Here is a 21,989-nt window from a genome sequence, read left to right as displayed (position 1 = left end):
TAACATAAGTGTAAAACATTCACAGTAGACAGAAATGAGTGAAAAGCTTGTGAAAATGTATAATTTTGAGAAGAAACCCAATATTTACTTTGCATTTCATCTGGTATGTGGTTCAGCGTTTACTTAAAATTGACAAACTGCTCTGTTCCAATAAGTTGAGCACTTAAACAGTCGCTAGGAAAATTTTCACAGTTATTCCAATTATGCTAATACCACTCACAGCGTTATTAGCATACTCTAGAATTAATATCAGCTTCATTTTGAATTATCCAAGAAAAATTTTATTAGAGCTTACTTATATATTATTTTTGACCCTCAAACATTATTAGCTGTCAGAGCACTTGTATCTCAATAAATTTTGGCTGCTCAAAGAACCAACAAAACCACCATCCCAAAGGCAAACGTTTAAAGGACAAAAATAAATTGCCATTATTAATGGTATTAAAAAGAATGTACCATCAATAGGCTATTGTTAATTTGTAACATTGTGACTAGCAGAGAAAATTTCTACAAATTTGGATTATTTCCCTTTCCATAAGAAAGAAAAGCTTTATTAAATGAAAGTGTACGTAACAGTGTAAAATAATGCTCAGCAAAGTATTCTGAAGTAGAAATATTACTGCAATATTGGCTAAGAATTTGTGGGGACCTACTTTTCTAGAAATAAATGGTTTAAGGCAATAGACGTTTCTTTCTTTCCAAGCAAATTTGGTTTCCCACTTACATCATGCTTATGAAATAAAAATATTTATTAACCGATTTTTTCGTAGATAGTAATGCAATTTAACTTTAAAAGCTTCCCTATTGATACAGAAAAATTGTTTTGATTCACATCAGAGGATTATTTAAAAATACATTTTTTTTTGTAACTTGTCTCCCATAGAAATATTTGGTGAATTTATTACATGCAAAAGCTCTAATGGCCACTCCCTCCTGTAACTGGGGTCACTTTTGATAAATAGGAAATAAATGCCCACTCAAGTTAATTATATGGACACATATTGGTATGTAAAATATTTTTAAATCTTGTAATAAAGTCTAGTAGAGTCTTTTAATGTCATATTTATTTGGAAAAGTGATTGCTAGCTTTCTCTCAAATTTCTTAAAGTGGAAGTTTTCATCCACATAGCCATGTGGCTCAAAATTGCCATTGCTTTATATAGTACGTAAGTTTACCTATTTGTAATTAACTGCAAATGGACAAAGTCCACTGACAGCTTAGGGCAAGAATCTATCCTTATTGTTCATTCTGGGGAGCAGTGCTTCCATCCTCTTCTGAAGTCTTGAATATTCATCTTATTCGATAATTATGGAGGGTAAAGGAGAATGTAAAAAAAAAAAAGGGCATCTGGGTATACCATGCCCCACTTTACTCAACCCCACCTACTTCACCCACCTGCATACATAAACAGAGCAGGTGTGGTCCGGGCAAACCCAGAGGTGTCAGTGTTAAGGTAAATAAATGACTTAGCACCTCAGTGCCCCTTTCTGGTGTTTGCTTCTGTATTTAAATGTGTTTGAGGTTTTCAACATCCCCAGAACATTGGCTGTTAAGAGGCGGAAAACATGCAATTTATAGCAGATGGGTACAGCCTTTCCTGGCAGTGCTGCTGAAATGGGATCAATCAACAGCACTTCATGCTCCATTTGTCCGAAAGAAACCCACCTGGGGAAACCCTGTGGCGTGTGCCTATTAGGAAAACACCTTAACGTGTTTTTTAAAATAAAAATTCGCCAGTTGGCATTAATCAGGAAGAAAATGGTTTCTCCATTAACCCTCTCCCACTTGCCTTTCTCTTATCTTTTTTTTTTTCCCTCATGTTTTGAACCATGATCCTTTATTCTCTTTACTCATAAAAGGCACAGTCCAGGGAAGCCATACAGCATGCTTACTCATAAGACTTAAACTTTCAACCTTTTTTCTCTCTAATTTTTGATCTTATCTTTCTACAGACCTTATTTGGCAAAGATCCACTCCTCTCTTTTCATTTTCCATCTGCCGATGCCGCCTTCTTTTTGATTTTCTGGACCCCTTCCTCTCCTTAATTTTAGAGTGTGTTAGGCTGGGAGTGAGCATTATGAATTAGGGCAACCTTCGCTGCTCAATAAACCTAAGACCAGACAGAGTGAGTTTTGGGGGATGATGAAATCAAAGCCAGGTGCTTTGGAGGTACTGCAGTGGCCTTGAATTAATCACTTTTCTCTCTCTTGATTCCTGAAACTTTTCTAGGTGTAAAGTGGATATCTCGGCACTGCCTCTGAAGCAAGCCAACTGCCTGGAGCTGCCACTGGGCAGCTGTCTGGGGGCACTCCTTATGTTGGTCACACTTACACCCTGTACGGGGGTCTCCGTCTCTGATCTGTGTGTCTGCCCCTTAGCAGACCCCAGCGAAAGAAAGCAGATTACCCAGCGATATGTGAGTGTTTGGCCTTATTGTACACTCCCCCTCCTCCCACCTTCTCTTTTAAAACAAAGTCTTTATTGAAACAAAGTCTCTGAATTGAAGAACTACATCAAAAGAGATCTTTGTCCCAAGTTTCATTGTACGTCATAAAACAAGACATCAGACTTAGGGGTTAATGCATTAGTGAAAAGGTGACGGTAGAATTAAGAGTTGGTTTTGCTATTTTAAAAGGCAAAAAGATATTCTGAATTTTTAGCATTTAGCAAGTCTTTGGGGAATGTTAAAATCCCCAGGGAAGCAGAATCCTGCTTGGCCTGTGTGTGTGTGTAAATAGGACTTTTCACAGGAGTTCACAAATAACTTTACCAGCCATTAATGTTTGCAATGTTATGGATACCTTTGCAGAAGTTCTTAGGATCAGGTGAGAACTTGCTCATGCCTCGTAAAGCAATAACACTAACTGGACATGAAGGACTGCTGTTCTGAACCACTGTGGATGATAAGAGCAGTGCGTGATTTCTCCCTAAGTAGTTGCCATGTGCTTAATGGTCCACTCAGCATTTTAAAATGAAATGGCTGTGTCCTCTTCATTTATTTGTTGTACTCTGGCTTTCTAGGTGCCTTCATTTGCATTCTGCTTTTATCCTATCTTCTTTATAAATCAATATGTTTATTTTAGTGCCACACAGGGAAGGCATGTTTTAGGAAAGTGGCATGAAAATGAAGCAAAGATGAATCCCTATTCGATGGCACTATCATTCTCAGCATAAACTTTAGCGTCTCCAGGATCCTTCACTGCGTAGACGTATTGATTAATTGAATAATTCTTTATCTTCGGGAGTACAAGACCCAGCCACATAGCTCATTGTCAATGCAGATTGCGCATGTGAGGCTGGCATACTGTAAAGAAGGTTTGACACAACTATTAACATTCTCTCTGATTAGGTAAGCAAATGAAAATTTAATGGTGAAGAATAAAACTTTTCCCCAAGCTTTCCAATGAATAAGTTGACAAATTTACCAAATTCATGAGGAGTTTTGTGTTTATAAAGTAACATTAGATACCATCATAATGCCTGCTTTGAATAATACTTCAGGGTTTGAGGAGTAGTAATCAAAAAGAGGTTTGAAGAGGCTATGATCAAAATAGAAATACTGAGTGCTTCAGCTAGCAAGCTAGCCAGCACGTTAGAGGGAACGAATGCTGTTTCAAAGCCCAAGTTACAGCCCCCTGGATTTGTTTTTTAAGTTGTAAGGACAGATCATCTTTAAAGGCATTTCCACTTCTAAATTGTAAAAGCACTTCATTTCAAATGTGTTCTCTCAGTTTAAAAACTAATTGTTTTGTTTGTTTAGGTTGAAAATATAGAGGAGAAACAACTTTCAAATGTTTTTAGGAATGATGCATATTAAGTTAGGCAAACTATTATGAAGCTTGTGTTATTCTACCTGAAATGCCTAAATAGCAAGTATTTTAATATCCTTTCGTAACTCTTTGCAGTCTGTTTATCACAGGTTTTTAGCTATCTAATGACAGAAATAGCATGTCCAAAGGTTTTGAGGCAGGATCTTTTTCAGTAGGTATGTTCTGGAGGCAAGAGAAGAGAGTTTATCTGCTGGCCTCTTTCATGCACAATTTCTTAAGGATGCCATGTATATAAACATCCAAATATTGCTATATGTGCTTAAGAATGAGCGGTAGATATATTCAGACTTTGGCTCGTACAAACTCAAGGCTAAAGTAAATATGAATCCAGGGTGATACTAGATGCTTAATCTCTAATTCAATGAGCTAGCTAAAACAGACCAGAAAATTCTGGTTTCTGCCCCAACTCTCTTTAGAGTGGTAATAAGTATCTGTGATGGGTCCAAGTTTAGTCCTCTGAAATCCATAAAGTTTGTACTAACTAGGTCAGAATAATGTTGTGTTTCAGAGTGATTTAAAAGTTGCATTAATGAGAAAGAAGGGGGGAAAAAGAGTATCAATGTAATTCTACCCACACATTTTCCCGGTGGGGTATCTATGCTATCACCAGGGGGCGATGTTAAAAGTAGATTATATATGCTTCTAATTGGTTTATTTTAAAGCTGTAGTTAATTAATTCTCAGTCACTTTTCTTTTAATCTGGCTGCTATAAGTGCCTAACTGTCCTGTTATGTAAATTTTTGGGGATTTTTTTTAAAGATTTCATGAGAAAAAGGAAGATAAATCTAGGCTGCACTTCCTATAGGACTTTATGACATTAAATAGTGTATTAAAAAGCTGTTTTCACTTGTATCACCTTTTCAACCCTCAGTGCTTACAGAACTCCCTGAAAGATATGAAAGACGTCGGCATTCTACAAGTGAAGGTTTTAAAGGCAGCAGATCTCTTAGCGGCAGATTTCTCAGGTACAGGACATTTTCATTTTCTAATTTATCTTTATTTATTTCCTGCTTTGAAACGATCTCCTGGCAAAGCAAAATGCTTAATAAGTAGAAGCATGAATGTAACAGTCATGCTCCTTCAAACAGAGTCATAGCAAAAAAGAGGCAGACTTGAGCAATTTCTTTCACATAAAGCACCTTTTTTTACACAATTATTTCTTTCAAATGATTTTGTGCTGATTCAGTAAGATTCAAATCTATTGAGCTTCAAAAATATTTGTGGATTATGAGTCACGACTTCTTTATTTGTTAAATTAAGTTGTTGGTCAAGATTTTCTATGTAACCTCAAATGACAGCGATTCGACATCTCGCCTTTTGCTGCTCTCTGTGCTGAATGGTTCACATGGCTCATAAATCTGAGCTTGAAGTCAGATCTGGCTGGCACCTCATCGTAACAATGACCAGAGTCTAGGCCCTGGGACCGCTTTGCAGTTGACATTGTCTTATAGGAAGTTTCTCTTGGTGCTTCTGTAACTTGAACTTTTAGAAAGAGGCCAAAGCAGACATGCTTTGTGCTGAATTGTGCTCTGCTGCACGTGGAGTAATCCAGACACGCCAGCGTCTGACAGCGACTCCCCACTCATTGTCAAATTACCCCCTTGTGCTGACTAACAATTTAGCCGCCTACATGACAGATGCTATTTACCAAGTAAATTGATGAATACAAAGAGTATTCTACAGCATGGTTATATCTATTGATTCAGGATTGCATGGTTTTTAAAAATATATATATCTCATATTTTTAGAATGTGGGCTACTCTTTTTCTTCCTTTCAGACAGGAACAATTTCACTATATTTGTACAGCCTCTAAATTTCTGAGACTGAGTTTGAGGAAGTTCAACCAGTGGAAAAGAGAACGTTAGTTTTCAGCACATTATATTACAGAAATTTTAGGAAATATAAACTTCCCTGAAAAAAAAAAAAGTTCTCCTCACCCTACTCAAAAATGAAGCAATAGAAATAACTACTCTGTAAGATAATCCTGACTAGTGAGAAGATCGAAAAATGGTTTTTGGGCCAAACAGAAGATACAATTTTTGAGGCTTGTAGGTGAAGTACTCAGATGATTGCTCTTAATATTCACTAGTATCGTTGCAAATGTTTGTAATCTCGTGTTAATTAAGACATTTTTCTTTTTACTTACATTTTACGAAAACAGTCAACATTTCACATGTGCCTTTGACATTAGTGGTTCCGTCATCCCTAAAGCACATTTAGAATTGCCTATGAGTTTTCCAGAGAAAATTATTTTTAATTCCATGTAATGGTTTACATACAGCACTTTTTGAATGCACAATTGTTGTTCTCTCAGGAAATGTCTCCAGCCCCAAGAACTCATTTATGCCTTCCAGCATTTAAAAAAATTCTTTCTGTAAGTTGCATATATATATATATATATATATATATTATTTTTTAATCTCCAGTGACTGAAATGCATTAAGAGTATTTTTTGAAGGCTTGTTTACAGCAACATCCATATGTGGAAACCCTTTGTTTTTTTTGACCCGAGATGGAGTCTTGCTCTCTCGCCCAGGCTGGAGTGCAATGGCGCCATCTTGGCTCACTGCAACTTCCGCCTACTGACTTCAAGCAATTCTCCTGCCTCAGCCTCCCTAGTAGCTGAGATTACAGATGCCTGCCACCACACCTGGCTAATGGAAACACTTTTGAAAAACTTGATTTATTTAACCTGTCCTATCAAGTAACCTCCATAAAGCCCCCAAAACTAGTTTTTATTAAGATTGTTTCAGGCCAGTGTATCATCTCCAAAGAGTATTTTGACTATTAAAGTAAAGTGAATAGGAGAAGATACCTGAAGAAAGAGTCTTTGTAAAGACCCTCTCTGTGGAAGAATAATTTTGGGAGAAATGTTTTCATTTTGTTGTTTTATGTTCAAGGTATTCAGTAGATAGTTTTGGAGTGCATGAAGGTAAGTACCAACAAATTCCAATAACGATAGCAGTAGTTAGAAATGAAATAATGCTGTGTGGTTTGACTAAATGCCCTGGTGTTTTACTATTTCTGTATTTATGAGAAAATTATTGCTATAGTTAATTGAGGCAAAGTGATTTGTCATTAGCTGAACATGTGTTTAGACCATAATGATCTTTGTTTTTAGAACTGAATTTCACAGTCTATGTTTATACATTGTCAGGCTCCTGTGTGAATCCCCCGGAGTGTTCCAACCAAGGCACTGCTTCAGGGCTACAAAGTGGACTTACTCCAGATAGTTGTCATTTAACTTTTCTATGTGAAAAAAGAAATGGATTCACATTACCGTGAGGTAGCAATGAATACCTCTAAGAGGTTAGCGATTGTGGCCTACAGTGGGGATCAGGCATTATTGCTGTTATCATTATTGTTACCAATTCAAAGTATGTAGTAAAAAAAATAAAACAGACCTCAACAGTGTCATTGGATCAGGATCAGAAAAGCCACCCATTTTTGTCAGTGCCAGGAACATTTAAGAAATAAGTAACTATTTCTACTCTATGCCCTCATTTTCCAGCCATCTTACTGTATCAATGAGCGTTCGTTTATTGCAGCTGCTAGGGGAGTAAAACATTCACCCACAAATTAAAAAAAAGTGCATTTACTCCAGATAACCAGGGACATTCTCCAAAGAATGATGGTCATTTTAGACACGGTGCACAAGGGAACCTTTCATTCTTTCCGCTTTTCTTTTTATCATATGTTTTTATGTTGTGGTAATTGCATGTTTCTAAGAACAATGTGAAGTAACCACAATAATTGATGCTTCAGTTTAATTTCACCTAAAGTTCAGGAATCCTGATAAAGCAAAAGTCCATACGGAGGTTATAGTTACCGTTTTGGGGCCAAAGAGACCGCACGTCCTGGAGGAGGAGTGAATGCATGTGGTAAACTCTGTGGTCAGTAGTTTCCTAATTTTAAAAACATCCATCTCTTTTCGAATAACCATTAGAAAAGGAAAATATAGGTCATTCAAGCCACTGGAATCAAATTAGAAGGATATTCCCTGTTGTTATTGATGTTATGATTATATAGTCATAAGAAATTAAACTTTGGAAAAATTGAATACTCATTACTATGTTAGTATTTTAGAACATTAGAATAAAATATATATAGTAAGGTGAATTTATTTCTCATAAAGTTGTTTTATCTGTAAAGGAAAATAGTGTATACATTTTCAAATGTGTTAAAAGATATGAATAAGCCTAAATCTGCGTATATTACTAGCATTATGATATTTACAAATGGTAAAGTCTTTAATTCTCTAATGTATAAAAAGGTATATTTATTGTTTTTAAATTATGCCTTTTTAAATATGCTATTTGATTGTGGTTGAAGCTATCTGTTAATACATTTAAATGTATATTTATCTTGGCATTTTTTAGAGTTTCTGACATTTGTGTACATGAGAGAAGACTTTGTTCAAAGAATCTTAAGTGATCTATCTTCTTTGGAGCCTATCTGTCTAAAATTGGTAAAAGCTATTTTTTCTCAGGTCTATGCCACCATTAGATGTGGATAGCCATAAGCAGTTATTCTAGTAGAAAAGCCTGTCAAATATTTTTTAAAGAGTTTGCTTCACAAATTCCTTGTGCCCAGTGTAACCTAACATTTTTAAGTAATAGGTGATGCAGCCTATTACTTAATGTCATTACTTTCGTAGTAAACCAGGCCACAGCCTTGATTCATGAAACGAATGATAAATTGTACTGGGAGGCTCAAGGTGAATAGCTGTGTGTAATGTTTGACAAGACCAACATACTTCACTCAGCTACTGCTAGTCTTAAAACGCAGGTATTTTAAGAAGAAAATAACTCACATTCTAATGATTAACTGAGAAAGAGAAACATTTTATTCTGGACAATGCTGAGAAATGGACAGTATAGCAGGTTTCATACCTACAGTAGAGGCCCAGACAGAAAGTTGTGGTATATGCTGCCCAGGGGCACATCTGATCATAAATTAATACTGTTGAAAGAATATACAAAGTTAATCTCATAAACTGTAAAAAGAGAATATAGTAAACAATGGGTTAATGGGAAAATTGTTAGAGAAAATGTTTTTCAGTCCAGATTGTATCACCTTTCAGTATACGTAACAACACCTATGTTACCCATTGAGATCAGCCAGTGAAGAGTAGGAAACTGTCTTGGTATGCCCAGCACATGTGTGCAGATTATTCAGGACATTGATAGTATGCTGCTGAGAAGCTGCCAGGATTGTAATGTGTTGGGGTTAATTCAGCACTAGGAATCGAAACCATCATGGACACCATTGGCATGATGCATGTGCCGAGATTCCACACCAGATCAATGATTCTTCCTTAGCATTCTTAGAATCAAAATGTGGTTTCATACAGCTACCTTCCTGTTACCCTAGCTTTCTCTTTATTAGTTTTATTCTCTAAAATAATTATTGTGAGAGACTTCTTTCCCCATAAAGGATGTTCCAAAGGCGAGAGGCCATTCTTCAGTCTCCCTCTGTTTCACACTCATGGTCCTTACCCTGTTCCTCCCAGGATGCCCCCTACCCACTCAGAATCCTACATAATAGGGGAACTGGAAACTTAGGGGAGTTTACTTTAACTCACCATGCCAAGAGTAGCAACAAAGCAATCACAGCAGCCCTCCACGCCTAGCTTGGTGTGGGAGGATGTGAAGTGACATAACAGCACAACAGAAAATGCAGTATAGGCTTCAATATCCTCTCTTTTTATAGCACAATCCCGTTGTTTAATCCATTCTCACATTGCCATAAAGAAATTCCTGTGACTGGATTATTTATAAAACAAGAGGTTTAATTGGCTCACGGTTCTGCAGGCCGTATAAGAAGCATGACAGCTTCTGCTTCTTGGGAAGTCTCAGGGAGCTTTTACTCTTGATGGAAGGCAAAGCAGGAGCAGTGGAGCAGGAATCTGACATGGTAGGAGCAGGACCAATGGATGGGGATGCTACACACTTTTAAATAACCAGATCTCGTGAGAACTCTATCAGGAGATAGCACCAAGAGGATAGCGCTAAACCATTCATGAAGGATCCACCCCTGTGATCTAATCACCTCCTGCTGGGCCCCACCTCTACCACTGGGGATTACACCTGGACCTGAGATTTGGGTAGGGATATAGATCCAAACCATATCACTCATCTTCATTTTTCATGTTTCCATTATTCTAATAATCTATATGTTATGATGAGAAGCTAGGGAATTATCAGGAGGCAATGGAGGGACAAAACTGGAAATATCATCTTGACTCACAATTTGGAGTTGCTTGCCTTCCAGAATTCTCCTGGGGATTTTTAATTTCACCCTTGAGACTTTTTGGCACTCTTTGCCATTAAAAAAAAAAAAAAAAAAAAAAAAAAAAAAAAAAAAAAAAAAAAAAAACAAACAAAACCCAGTCATCAATCATGAAAAGTTTCCAAATATATCTGGATCCTCTTGATATCTTGGTAATAAAGGTATCACTTGGACCGTTTTCTCTTTCCATTGTTAATAAAGGAAATAACTCCCAAATTAGCATAATCTCAAAATATCTATCAGAGGAAAAATAAATATATGTTTCCAGACAAGAAATCCAGGTTATTATAAAGTATCCTTATTTTGTAAATAGGCATGTTGGGGACCGTTAACAATTGCCTGATCTGGGAGAATAAAGATACATTTAATTCCAGAACCACTGTTTCTTTCCAGGGAACCCAATATAGCTTCCTCTACCACTTTTAAAGTATTTCTCAACTTCAGGAAAGTCAGCTCGGGGGCAGTTCTGGTAATCGACCACAGATATTCATTGAGCACCACACTTGGTTAACAGACACACCCTTAGGCAGCTTGTGATCCCTACGAGAAGGCTCAATCTTCACTCTGCCTTCGCTCCTCCACTGCAGGACATCAGGTGTACGAGGTGGTGCGTACCTTTGAAATAGATGGAGACCTTCTTCAAAATCAGGGGGTTGCATTTCCAGTTCACTGGTTCCTTGGCTATGCCATCAGGAGGAGCCCTTGGTCTGTCCCCTACACAGATTTGAGCCATAACTGCAGTGAAATATTCCATTCCTTGGGTAAGTGCATGAGCCTTTTCCATGGGCCCTGGATTCAGCCTTAACTAAACCAATGTCTAGTTCAATGATGTATTCATTGAAGATAAAAATTAGTGCCCATGTTTTTGCCTTTTGTTTGTATGGTAGCTGTCTCTCATTTTAATCTCTATGTATAATGACATGGAAGATATACAGAAGCAGAATCTCAGTTCCCCCACATGCTGGCCTTAGGCTCCCTCTAAGCTTCCATGTCCTCATGGGTATTTTAAGGGTTAAATCAAATCCTAAATGAACATGCCTGATATAGATTTTGTGCTTAATAAATGTTTTTCCCATTCTTTATTAAATGCATTTTATTAGAGTATATTTGATACATGAAGAATTGTATAGGTTGTTTTGCTCACATATTGTTTATAATTTCCCTAATTTTAGATCGTGTTAGACATATAAGCTGATAACCACTTTTATCTCTTCAGCCACTTTTAGAAATCTAGTTACCACTCTAAGATGTTTCTTTTTGTTTCTATTTCTATTGAGTGCTTAAAAAAGAAGACAAAAAAATATGCTTCATGGTAGAGAAATTCTCATACTGAACTACTTTAGTGCTTGAATTTTACGTTTTGATAATCTGGATAACAGTTTTATTAGTATAAAACAGCTTGGCGTGTTCATCTTTTTGTTGTTGTTGTTATACAAAAAAGTGCTATTGTCAAACTGTTGACCAAAATAGGGCACTTAGACCCCCCATTATAGAGTAAAAATGTTTCTGCCATGTACTATAATACTGACTTTTGAGTTGTTTCTGTAAATTATAATAGTGACTACAAGTTTTTTTATATTGCTGTTTTTGTTTTGAAACATAAGACTGCTTGTGTCAGAAGAGGAATAGTCTCACAGTTATTGTTCACTGAGTTTTAAACCACATGCCCATATTATGGTTTCATTTAATTGTCTGTCTCTTGAAGCTGTATCCATAGCAATATCTCGTCTCTTAAAGATGCCCTGTTTTCAAAGGGATGGCTATAATTGCAATTTCTAGAAAGCTCAGTAGTCGTGACTGAATGTTTTTAATTTTCAAGAGATCTTCATGGGTAGCTAAGCCCAAATCAAGACCAACTTTTGAAAAACACATTAAAAACTACATAAATCTGCCTCTGGCAGGCCATCTGCTTCAACTGCCTGCCAAAGAACATGGACTGTAGTCATTGCAAAGTTTGGGAGTATATGGATGACTTAGTGGTTTACAACTTAATGGCACCATGAGGGTGAATGAATTCAGCTCATTTGTGACATTCCATGAATTAACAGAGGAATCGCTTCCATATTAATGGGTGGGTTCTTAGTAACGTTTAAATTTATTTAGCAAATATACCTTTTCTATTCTATGTGATACCTTATGATTTTTCCTTGTGACATGGTAGAAAAGAGGAATTGGTCCCTGACCTCATATGAAGTGACTGATTTAACCAGTGGCTGTCTAATTTCAATTATACTGCTAAGGTCAAGAACGTGTGGTGTTTATTCTTACGGAAGGGATGCCTGACTAGAGATACTGCAGGAAGTGATGTTCTAGCAGAGATGTCAAATGGAGACATGAGAAAGAGTTGGCACCGCAGAGATGAAAGAAAGACACTTGAAAATGAGGAAACAGCAATGTTCCAGGGCCTGCCCAGCTTTTTCAGAGGTCTGGAAGAAAGCAAGCAGGACTAGAAGACAGAAAGCAAAAGGAACCTCTGAGGGGAGAGGATGTTAATGTCTTAGGTGGGACTGGATGACATAGGAGCTTCGGGGCCAGGTGAAGAAATTTGGAAAACTATTAAGGGAATGATATGATCTGATATAAACTTAACAAAAGTTTATTCTGGCAGCTGTGAGGAGCAAGGATTTTGAGAGGAGAATGAAAATGGGAAGATGTTAGACAAGATCAGCAAATGATGATATTGCTGAGGGGCTTGAGAAGTAGCAGGGAAGTGGAGTTAGAAGAAGAAAATATTTAGGGCCAAGCGCAGTGACTTGCACCCATAATTTCAACACTTTAAGAGGACAAGGAGGGAGGATTGCTTGAGCTCAGGGGTTCCAGACCAGACTGGTCAACATGATGAAACCTGGTGTCTACCAAAAAAAAAACAAAAAACAAAAAAAAAACAAACCAGATATGGTGGCATGTCCTTGTAGTCCTAGCTAGTTGTAGAGGCTGAGGCAGGAGGATTGCTTGAGCCCAGGAATTCAAAGTTACAGCACCATGAGCTATAATTGCACCATTGTACTCCAACCTGGGTGACAGAGTGAGACCTTGTCTGTATTTAAAAAATAAAAATAAAAAGGAAACTTTCTCATATCACTCATCTTGTTTGCTCTAGTCATTAGAATATAGGATTATCAGAAATTAAGATAAATAACATTTTAGCAAGGTGAAGTCCTATTCTGCCTGTACTGTTCTTGCAGTCCTAGTACGGACCTGTCTGCCCCTTGTTCTATCTGTCACAGCAAAGTGAGCAGATCTTTGCTTGTGTGATGCTGAAGAAGTCATTATTTGTCCTAGAGAAGGCCAGGACCCATCTGGATGTATATGAAAAGTTAGGCCTAGAAGAACAGAGATCAACATTTCATTTTCTTTTAAAAGCCCCCTCAGCTCCTAGCACAGTGCTTTGCACATTCTGAGGGTCATTAAGTAGTTGTTGAATATATGAACAGGTACATCATACAGGAGGCATTATAATGTCCAAACTCATTATCATAGGAGTCTGGGGTCTCCCTGGAGGTTGCAGAGAAAGTTCCACAAAGAAGGCAAGGTTAAACTGGGCCTGAGAAGTGAGTTTTTTTTGTTGTTTTTTTTTTAAACGTTTGTTTTCCTTTTTTGGAGAGCAAGGAGATTGGAAGGGCATAGAGGGACAAGCTATTCCCCGTGCAAAGTAGGAAGCAGAAATGAGCCCTGTTACTCTGTGTGCAGGACAGGATAGAGCAGCCTAGTGTAGTTAGGAGTGGAGGAAAGAGACACCAACCTTGCTAAGAGTTGGTGTGAACAGTGGGTAGATAAGGATGGGTTATGTGGGGTAAACAGAAAATATAGATTTCCAGAATTGATCAATTAAAATGTGCTTCAATATCTGATAGTAAGGTTTGTAAACAAATAGTTGCAAATAAGACATGAAAATAGAGTTTTAGAAATTTTCATCTGGAATGGCTCTGCTGTCCTCCCACGTCCCCCAAGCCTCTCTGAGCTAAAATGCTCCATGTTTAGTTTCAGGAATTGTGTTGGTCCAGAAGTGCTTCCTTCCAACTCTACCCCTTGTATTGCATTGACAGTCTAGGGTGGTTCCTGGCTCCTGGATGAGTAGAATGAAATGAAAAGTACTGGTCATGGTCTTCAAGCCAATCTTTGTACCTATCCACCTACATCTTACATTACCTGATTACCGCTATTTGCCTCTCTCTCTCATATATATATATATTATATATATATTTATTATATATATTATAAATATATATTATATATTATATATAATGTGATATATATGTGATATATAAATATATTATATATATTATAAATATATATTATATATTATTATAATATATATTATATATATTATAAATATATATATATTTATATATATATCTCTCTTCCTAATAAATTTGATGCTTTGACTTGTCCCATCTCCACAAGAAGGACTTATCCATTTCTGCTCATCAAATACTCCCCTTGTAAACCTCGATTAAGAATCACCTCCACTAAGAAATCTTTCTGAACTTCTCTGAACCGAATTACATTTCTCTGAACTTTCACGTTTTCATCTGCATTTCACTGCTGCCCTCTGTCCCTAGGCCGTGGCACTGTTCTTGGGGGATGGTAAGAGCATACATATATTGGGTGTGCCTGCATCAGGACCCTTAAATGAATATGCATGCTGACTGTGGAGTGGAAATTTACGAATGTGGGATATAAGAGAAGTAACAACAATACACAGTTGGAGATCTGAAATGGAAACAACTCAGTTTGCTGTGGGATGAGAATGAGGAAAGTTTTCTTGGAAAGGGCAGCATTTTCAGAATAGCAGAGACCATTATGAGAGTCCCTTGCAGGTAATTGCTTAGGTGGTCGTTGTATTTCAGGATCAGTTTAGTGCTAGGAACATTTATTAAGCATATAGCTTAATAAATGGTTATCAAATGGGCTGGGCATGGTGGCTCACGCCTGTAATCCCAGCACTTTGGGAGGCTGAGGCAGGTGGATCACCTGAGGTCAGGAATTTGAGACCAGCCTGGCCAACGTGGTGAAACCCTGTCTCCACTAAAAATACAAAAATTAGCTGGGCATGGTGGCGCATGCCTATAATCCCAGCTACCCGGGAGGCTGAGGAGGGAGAATTGCTGGAACCCAGGAGGCAGAGGCTGCAGTGAACCAAAATCACACCACTTCAGTGTAGCCTAGGCAACAGAGTGAGACTCCATCTCAAAAAAACAAAAAGAAAAGGGTTATCAAATGAATGAATGAATGATATGACTATTGTAACACATTTATTATTTGTCATTCAGCTTCTATAATTGATACAAAGGTAAAACGGTTTAAGTGAACCCCCCTTACTTGCCATTCAAGAAATACAAATGAATTTTAAAGCAATGTTGGAAAATAGCAAAGGCTATTGAGTGCAAAGTGCTAAACCTCAATGTGAAACTGAATTGTCAGTGGCATAAATGTGTCAAGGTGATGTGGCTTCTGGACACAGAGGAGGTCTTCTAGATGTTTTTCCTGTGAAATGGGTGGTACCAAGAAGAGAAGTACAGCCTCAAATGTTATGTATGTCAGTCTGCCTTGTCCTTTTCTCTCAGTACCATTGCTGAGCATTTGGACATTTCATTTATTATGAGAGATACTTGTTATCTCAAATAAGAATATTTGTTACTGAAATTTTACTCAAAGTCCCCATGTATCTGAAACTTCTTAAATTATTCTATAAACATTTTAATGTCTTTGTTTCTTCTTGCTTCTCTCTGTTTATTCTGTAATATTAATAAATGCAGCATTTTAATGAGCTTTGACTGAATTATCTTCAGAGAGTTGGTACAGTGTGTTCCTTGGAGACACGTAACTGAAGTTCCTGGTTTCTGGAGGAAAGTCTGTTCCTCATTAGCTGGGACAGCTAAGAGTGTGCTTGCTTGAGAGAGCGGGAGCCACAGACCGAGCCCACCTGTGCCTCAACAGGACCAGGCAGCATCTCTGCCCTGCTGTGGAGTAACCCCAGGGTTTTCATTAAAAGTGTCAGACGGTTTCCCTGGAGCAACTGCTGATGGCGTGTCATGCTGGCGTCTCTGGAGGAGCAGCGCTGACACCTACTAATAGTCTGACAAACGGTTAAGTAGCTGTTTCAGCCTGGGTTGAGAAATCAAGCATGGTATACCTGAGCATTAAGCCAAAAGTATGTGGTCTCTTCTTGTTCACAGTTGCTGAAGAGGAAATGGTGGTGGTCTATGTTGCTAGGCTTTTTCCCAGCTAACTCCAGCCTCTTCCCCTGCAAACCACATGGCCAGAGTAAACTGTCTTTAAATAAACAAGACTTTTTGTGGGTGCTGATGGATTTTTATGTTAGTTTGATTTTGACTCCCCAGCATCTAAAATCCCTTCCGTGTTTGAATCATTTCCCATTGTGTATTTTGAAGAAGAGGTCAGAGCCCACTTTCATTCACCGAAGCTACGAAGTCAGTATTCCCTTGTGAGTTCTGGCCGTTCAGGCCTGGGTACTTGGCTGTGTAAGACAGGCCCCGGAGGTCCTTGCATCAGTCTTAAGTGAGGCAAAGAAGCAGGAGTAGAGAATTCATATTAGAAGTGAACTGTGGGGCATGATTCTGGGGAAGCAGAGGCCACAGCAGACTTTTCCTGGTGTGAGATATGGGCTGAGTTTCTTGTGCTTAAGTATTCTTTGGTTTATAGTGATATTTTTTAGCCTGATTCTCTAGCCATTGTAGGAATTCTGAATGCTGTTTGATACTATCTTAATAAATTTCTTTTCTGCTATATGTAGCAGGTCCATTTCCATTGTTTGCAATTGAAAACCCTCACTCATTCCTTTATGTCTGTGGCTTGATCATTGTCTACTAGTAACTGAAATAGTAGCACTGACTTAAAAGCTGTGGCGAGGAATCTAAGTGTCCAGGCCACTAGTCAGTTGAGCGGAATCTCCTGTTTAATACTATTCATCACCCATGCGTCTGCTCTTCTTCTCCTCCCTTTTTAAACAATAATCTTCATGCAGGCTCCTGCAAGTATCAGTATCTCTATTGATGTGCTGTACCTCAGAGCGCCTGGTTATTAAGCGAATTAGATGGAGGTTCAGTGACCTGAATGGTAGGCCAGCAGGTCAAGAGGCCTGAGCACTCTCTGGCTGAGGCCCTGGCCTGGGACTCCTTGGCCATTTGTTGGAACAGCATCTGTCCTTGTGCCCCCAATTAATTTAGCAAGCGCTGCTTTGTGAAGTGCCAGTGTGCTGCAGACGCCAGCAATGCATTAATGTCCTATGGACATTATGGAGCCATTCATTCTTTCCCTGACAGTTCCAATTCCAGATCCTTCCGCCAAACACAACAAAAGGGAAGTGAGTTTTTTGGTTGATAACACTGTAGGTCTAACTTTGGATTTGGAAATTTCTTACCTTTTTTGGTGTGCAAATATGGGAGATAGGGTAGAAAGAGAAGAGGTGAGAAGTGAAAGATGAGCTTAATTTTTTTTGTTAAGTTAAAAACTCTGAACTTTATTGCGTTATACTTGTTTTTTGTTTGCTTTATGACACCAAAATTGTAGCTCATGTATTCTCATAATGTACTGAGTATACAGGACCATGAGTGTTTGTGACCATTTGCTTAGGAGCAGAGCTTAACTCCTAAAGAGCCATTTTTACACTTTTTCTCACTTCCTCTTATAGCCATGTAGAAGCCTGTAAGTTATAGTTTTCCAGTTATAGAATAGTAATTATACAGATTGACTTAGAATTTAGGAAGGAAACAGAGATGAATTTCATTTTAAAAACAAAGAAATGGGCTCTCATGCCAAATGGATTCCCACTCCTGTGAAATGTGTGGCCACTGGCTGTCAAGGCCTGATCTTGGGTGGTATATTAGTCCGTTTTCACGTTGCTGATAAAGACATACCTGAGGCTGGGTAATTTATAAAGAAAAAGAGGTTTAATGGACTCACAGTTCCATGTGGCTGGGGAGGCCTCACAATCATGGCAGAAGGCGAAAGTCATGTCTTCCATGGCATCAGGCAAAAGTGAATGAGAACCAAGTGAAAGAAAAACCACTTATAAAACCATTAGGTCTCATGAGACTTATTCACTACCACGAGAACAGTATGGGGAAAACTGCACCCATGATTCAATTATCTCCCACCAGGTCCCTCCCACAAGACATGGGAACTATGGGAGCTACGATTCAAGATGAAATCTGGGTGGAGACACAACCAGCCCATATCAGGTGGTGTGTTTGTTCTAACCCGTTAAGTATGCTAAAGGTACAACACTTGTAGCCTCTGCCTGTCTCCTGGATTCCCACACAGGGCCTCCGTGACTCATTGGAAAAGGAGTCTTGCCTTCCTTCTTTCAGCAAGCACAACTTCATCTGATTGTTATTCACATTGCCCTTGTCCCTCTTGAGATTCACTTGTCTTTGACCAATGTGTATGTTATCTTTCCAGGGAAGAGTGACCCATTTTGCTTGTTGGAGTTAGGCAATGACCGACTTCAGACGCATACCGTCTACAAAAACCTCAACCCTGAATGGAACAAAGTTTTTACGTTGTAAGTGCTTTAGCCTCTGGAATTATTTGTGCTATTCTTGGAAGGTAGTCTGGGGCTCCTGAGTGGAATTTTCTGTCCATTTTTATGGGCAAAGAGTAAATTTTATTGTTTTTTCTTTTGAAAACCTTTTATCCTTTCATTTTATAGAGCGTGGTGTTAATGATAGACCATTTGGAACTGCAAGGGACGGTTATAGGAGGCATTTGTAAAGTAGATCTTTTAGTGACTAAATTAATCTATGAGTAAATGGAAGCTTCCATATTTCTAGGTTAATTCATTCATGGGTTAAGGAAATGGAGACCTGCCTTAAATTCAAGGATCTTATGTGTTCTAAGATCTGCCAAAATCTTTAGAAAAATACAGATTATCTGTGACTCCTTAGAGACTCCCAAAGACTCCTTATATTCCAGTTTATCTGAGCAACCCATCCCACGGTGATTCTCTGCCCACACTATCAAACCCGGGCATTTAGGAGGCTGGATAGATTTAAGATCTTAGTTTGCTTTAGATTTCAAGGCACCTGAACATTGAGGGGAGGCCCTGTTGAATTTGGGTAAAATGGTGACATACCGCCCCCACGAAGCTAAATCAATGCTCTGTCTGTGCTTATAAGTGAAAAAAATAAAGTTCATTTTGAGTAGAGTTAATGCTATTAGCAGAATGTTCCCAAGGATCTATGAAAAGTGGATTCACTCTGCTAAACACCTTTGCCAATGGCAAGTAAGAGTCTCTTGTTTCCCTAACATGTTGCCAACAGCCATGGCTCCATTTTTCATTGTCCCTGGTATCTGGCTTCTGGTCAATATTAAAAAATATATATTTTTAGTATTTTGTCTTTCAACAACAGAGGGTTTCTATGCATTTCAAGAAATAGTGATTTTTCACCACCATTTTATTTTAAAGGTAATTCTTAATTTAAAAAAATGTTAACTCCTTTCATTTGGAAGCTTTTTAAAAATTACTTTGGTTGGACACTCTGCTAATGCTTTCTCCCTATCTCTTTCTTTATTTTGTTTCTTTGAAAGTCCTACCCTTGAGTGCAGATATACTGTTTGAAAAATGTCATAGTAAAAAAGTTGACTTCTTTTTTTCATATGGATGTCTGAATCTTCTATGATGGAAGGTTTGGGAATACAGTCAGTTTGATTTAATTTTTGGAATTTAATTAAATGGTAGTTTTATACTCTAAGGACATACAGACTTAATTAGTGAAACAGTGTTTCCAGACCTTCATGGAACAGACTTCACTTGTGTGTTTTTGTGTATAATACATGGTATTTTTGTTACAGTCCCATTAAAGATATCCATGATGTTTTGGAAGTGACAGTGTTTGATGAAGATGGAGATAAACCCCCAGATTTTCTTGGAAAAGTTGCCATTCCCTTGCTGTCCGTAAGTTTCCTTTATTAATAAACAATTTGTGAGTCATTTTATAGTTGATGAGTTTCTATGGTCTAGAGTTGCTTTATCTTTGTCAACGTGGGGGAAAAATATCCTCCTAACTGTAGCAGGAAACGAGTGTTTTAATCCTCATTCTTATCCGGTATTTTCAGTAGTTTCAGATATAAGGGGATATAATTTTTTTCTGTTTCTGTCCAATATTGACTTAACCAACCAAAACATTTTGACCAGTTTTTCAATTCATTTTCAGTCTTTCCATCTTAAGATAGGAATTTGTCTTTGGTTACAAGGAATATAGAAGAATGACTGATTTTCTATTTATTAATGAAAAACACACATGTATTTCTTTATACCTCCTTACTGTACATTTCTTTGAAGATTAATTGTTGGTAACTGTACATTTGTTCTCAGTTCTTCTAAAGACCATGTTCCCAAAAGTTCTATTTGTCTTTTTAGTAGTCATGTTTGCTTTCGGTCTCAAAATTAAAAAATGCTTTGTGGAAGAAAGCAGAGAGCCTTTCTTGGACAAGGAAAAGTATTTTGGCAGTCCAGCGGTAAGATAATGCACCAGGGTCAGTGAAGGAAAAAATAATTACAAAATTCAGAAAAGAAGGCACCAAAGAATGCCTTTACATGGGTTGGGGGGAGGCTGGGGAGTGAATTCATCTCTTAATTAGACAGTAATGTATGTACCAAATGTCCTCTTTGAGAAGAGAGAATTCCAGTTTTTCATCCAACCATTAACACAATTTGTTTTAGGCTTATTATGGCTTTATCAGCCAATGAGACTTTATTCTTCCCAAAGACTTATTTTTCCCAAGCTATCTGTGGATTTTTGTGGATGGAGCACTCCGTAATTTAACCATGAGATTAGCCTAACTCACTTGATGTTTACAGAGGGAGGAATGCCGTACTTCTTAATATCTTTTCTTCTGTGTTTGCGTGCTTGGCTAATTTCTCCCTGAGTTCTCATATCCCTGATGTTACTCGGAGAGCCTGTCTGGAGCATCTGCTCCCTGGTACGGCTGGCTCCTGCCACATGCTCTGAGCCATCAGCACCAGCCGAGCAGCTCTCAGAGAGGAGACGGCAATTTGGGATTTCCCCCCCTTTTTTTTATTACAACTTTGTCAGTTATTCTCATGGGAATACATGTAACCAGTATGTGGGGGACACTTTAAAGAGGTCTGGGGGACTCGAAGCAAAGACTTTCCTTGACAATTTTCTCATTTCTCTTTTTTTATTCCTTGCTTGGTGAACATGACTTTAAAAAAAAAAAAAAAACTCCCCTCTGTTTTGTACATAAAAGTTTTGTGTGTTTGGTCTTTCTATAATACCAACAATTGACAGCTCACCCGCCTGCCTTCCTTTCCCCAAACCGTACCCACTTCTGTCTTTCTCTTCTTCCCTCCTTGTAGCCAACCTAAAAAAAAGTCAAGGTGTGTGGTGGCTTGCATTCAAAGTAGGCTTTCACAAAAAATTCTACCTTGTATTCCGAAGGATCTGGTTTGTAAAAAGCTTTAGCTTAGGTTAGTGGTTCTTCCTTTTTCTCTCCTTCCTCCTTCCCCCCTTCCTCCTTTCCTTCCTCTCTCTCTCCTTCCTTCCCTAGAAGATCTAAGAAATTACCTCCAGCTTAATCAGGGTTTCTCAATCTTGGCACTATTGATATTTGGGGCCAGGACATTCTTTGTTATATGGAGCTGCCCTGTGCATCGTAGCATGTCCAGCTGTCTCCCTGACCTCTACACACTAGATAACAGTAACGCCTGCCCACATCCCTGCTGTGACAGCCAAATATGTATGTAGATGTTGCCAGATATTCTGAGGGGGTAGAGATCACTTCCAGTCAAGAACCGCTGACCTAAACTAATGCACTTTTCAAAACATATCTTTCAAAATACAAGGTAGAATGTCTCATAAAAGACCTGGCTTAAATGTAA

General features: G+C 38.1%; 1 protein-coding gene across 20 annotated transcripts in view; it reads left to right on the top strand.

Annotated features, from left to right (window-relative positions):
• Nucleotides 1–21,989, top strand: part of MCTP2 (multiple C2 and transmembrane domain containing 2) — a 256,284-nt gene that overhangs the window by 135,766 nt on the left and 98,529 nt on the right. For all 20 annotated transcript variants that reach the window (XM_063640081.1, XM_055277123.2, XM_063640079.1 and 17 more), the window contains 4 exons: nucleotides 2,231–2,417; nucleotides 4,703–4,796; nucleotides 18,548–18,650; nucleotides 19,940–20,042. In XM_063640081.1, coding sequence (XP_063496151.1) covers nucleotides 2,231–2,417; nucleotides 4,703–4,796; nucleotides 18,548–18,650; nucleotides 19,940–20,042 — 487 coding nt within the window. The remainder of the gene's footprint in view (nucleotides 1–2,230; nucleotides 2,418–4,702; nucleotides 4,797–18,547; nucleotides 18,651–19,939; nucleotides 20,043–21,989) is intronic.

Source organism: Symphalangus syndactylus, chromosome 5 (assembly GCF_028878055.3).
Source record: "Symphalangus syndactylus isolate Jambi chromosome 5, NHGRI_mSymSyn1-v2.1_pri, whole genome shotgun sequence".
Taxonomy (NCBI): domain Eukaryota; kingdom Metazoa; phylum Chordata; class Mammalia; order Primates; family Hylobatidae; genus Symphalangus; species Symphalangus syndactylus.
Note: the sequence above shows the minus strand (reverse complement) of the source record. Positions and strands in the feature narration are given on the sequence as shown.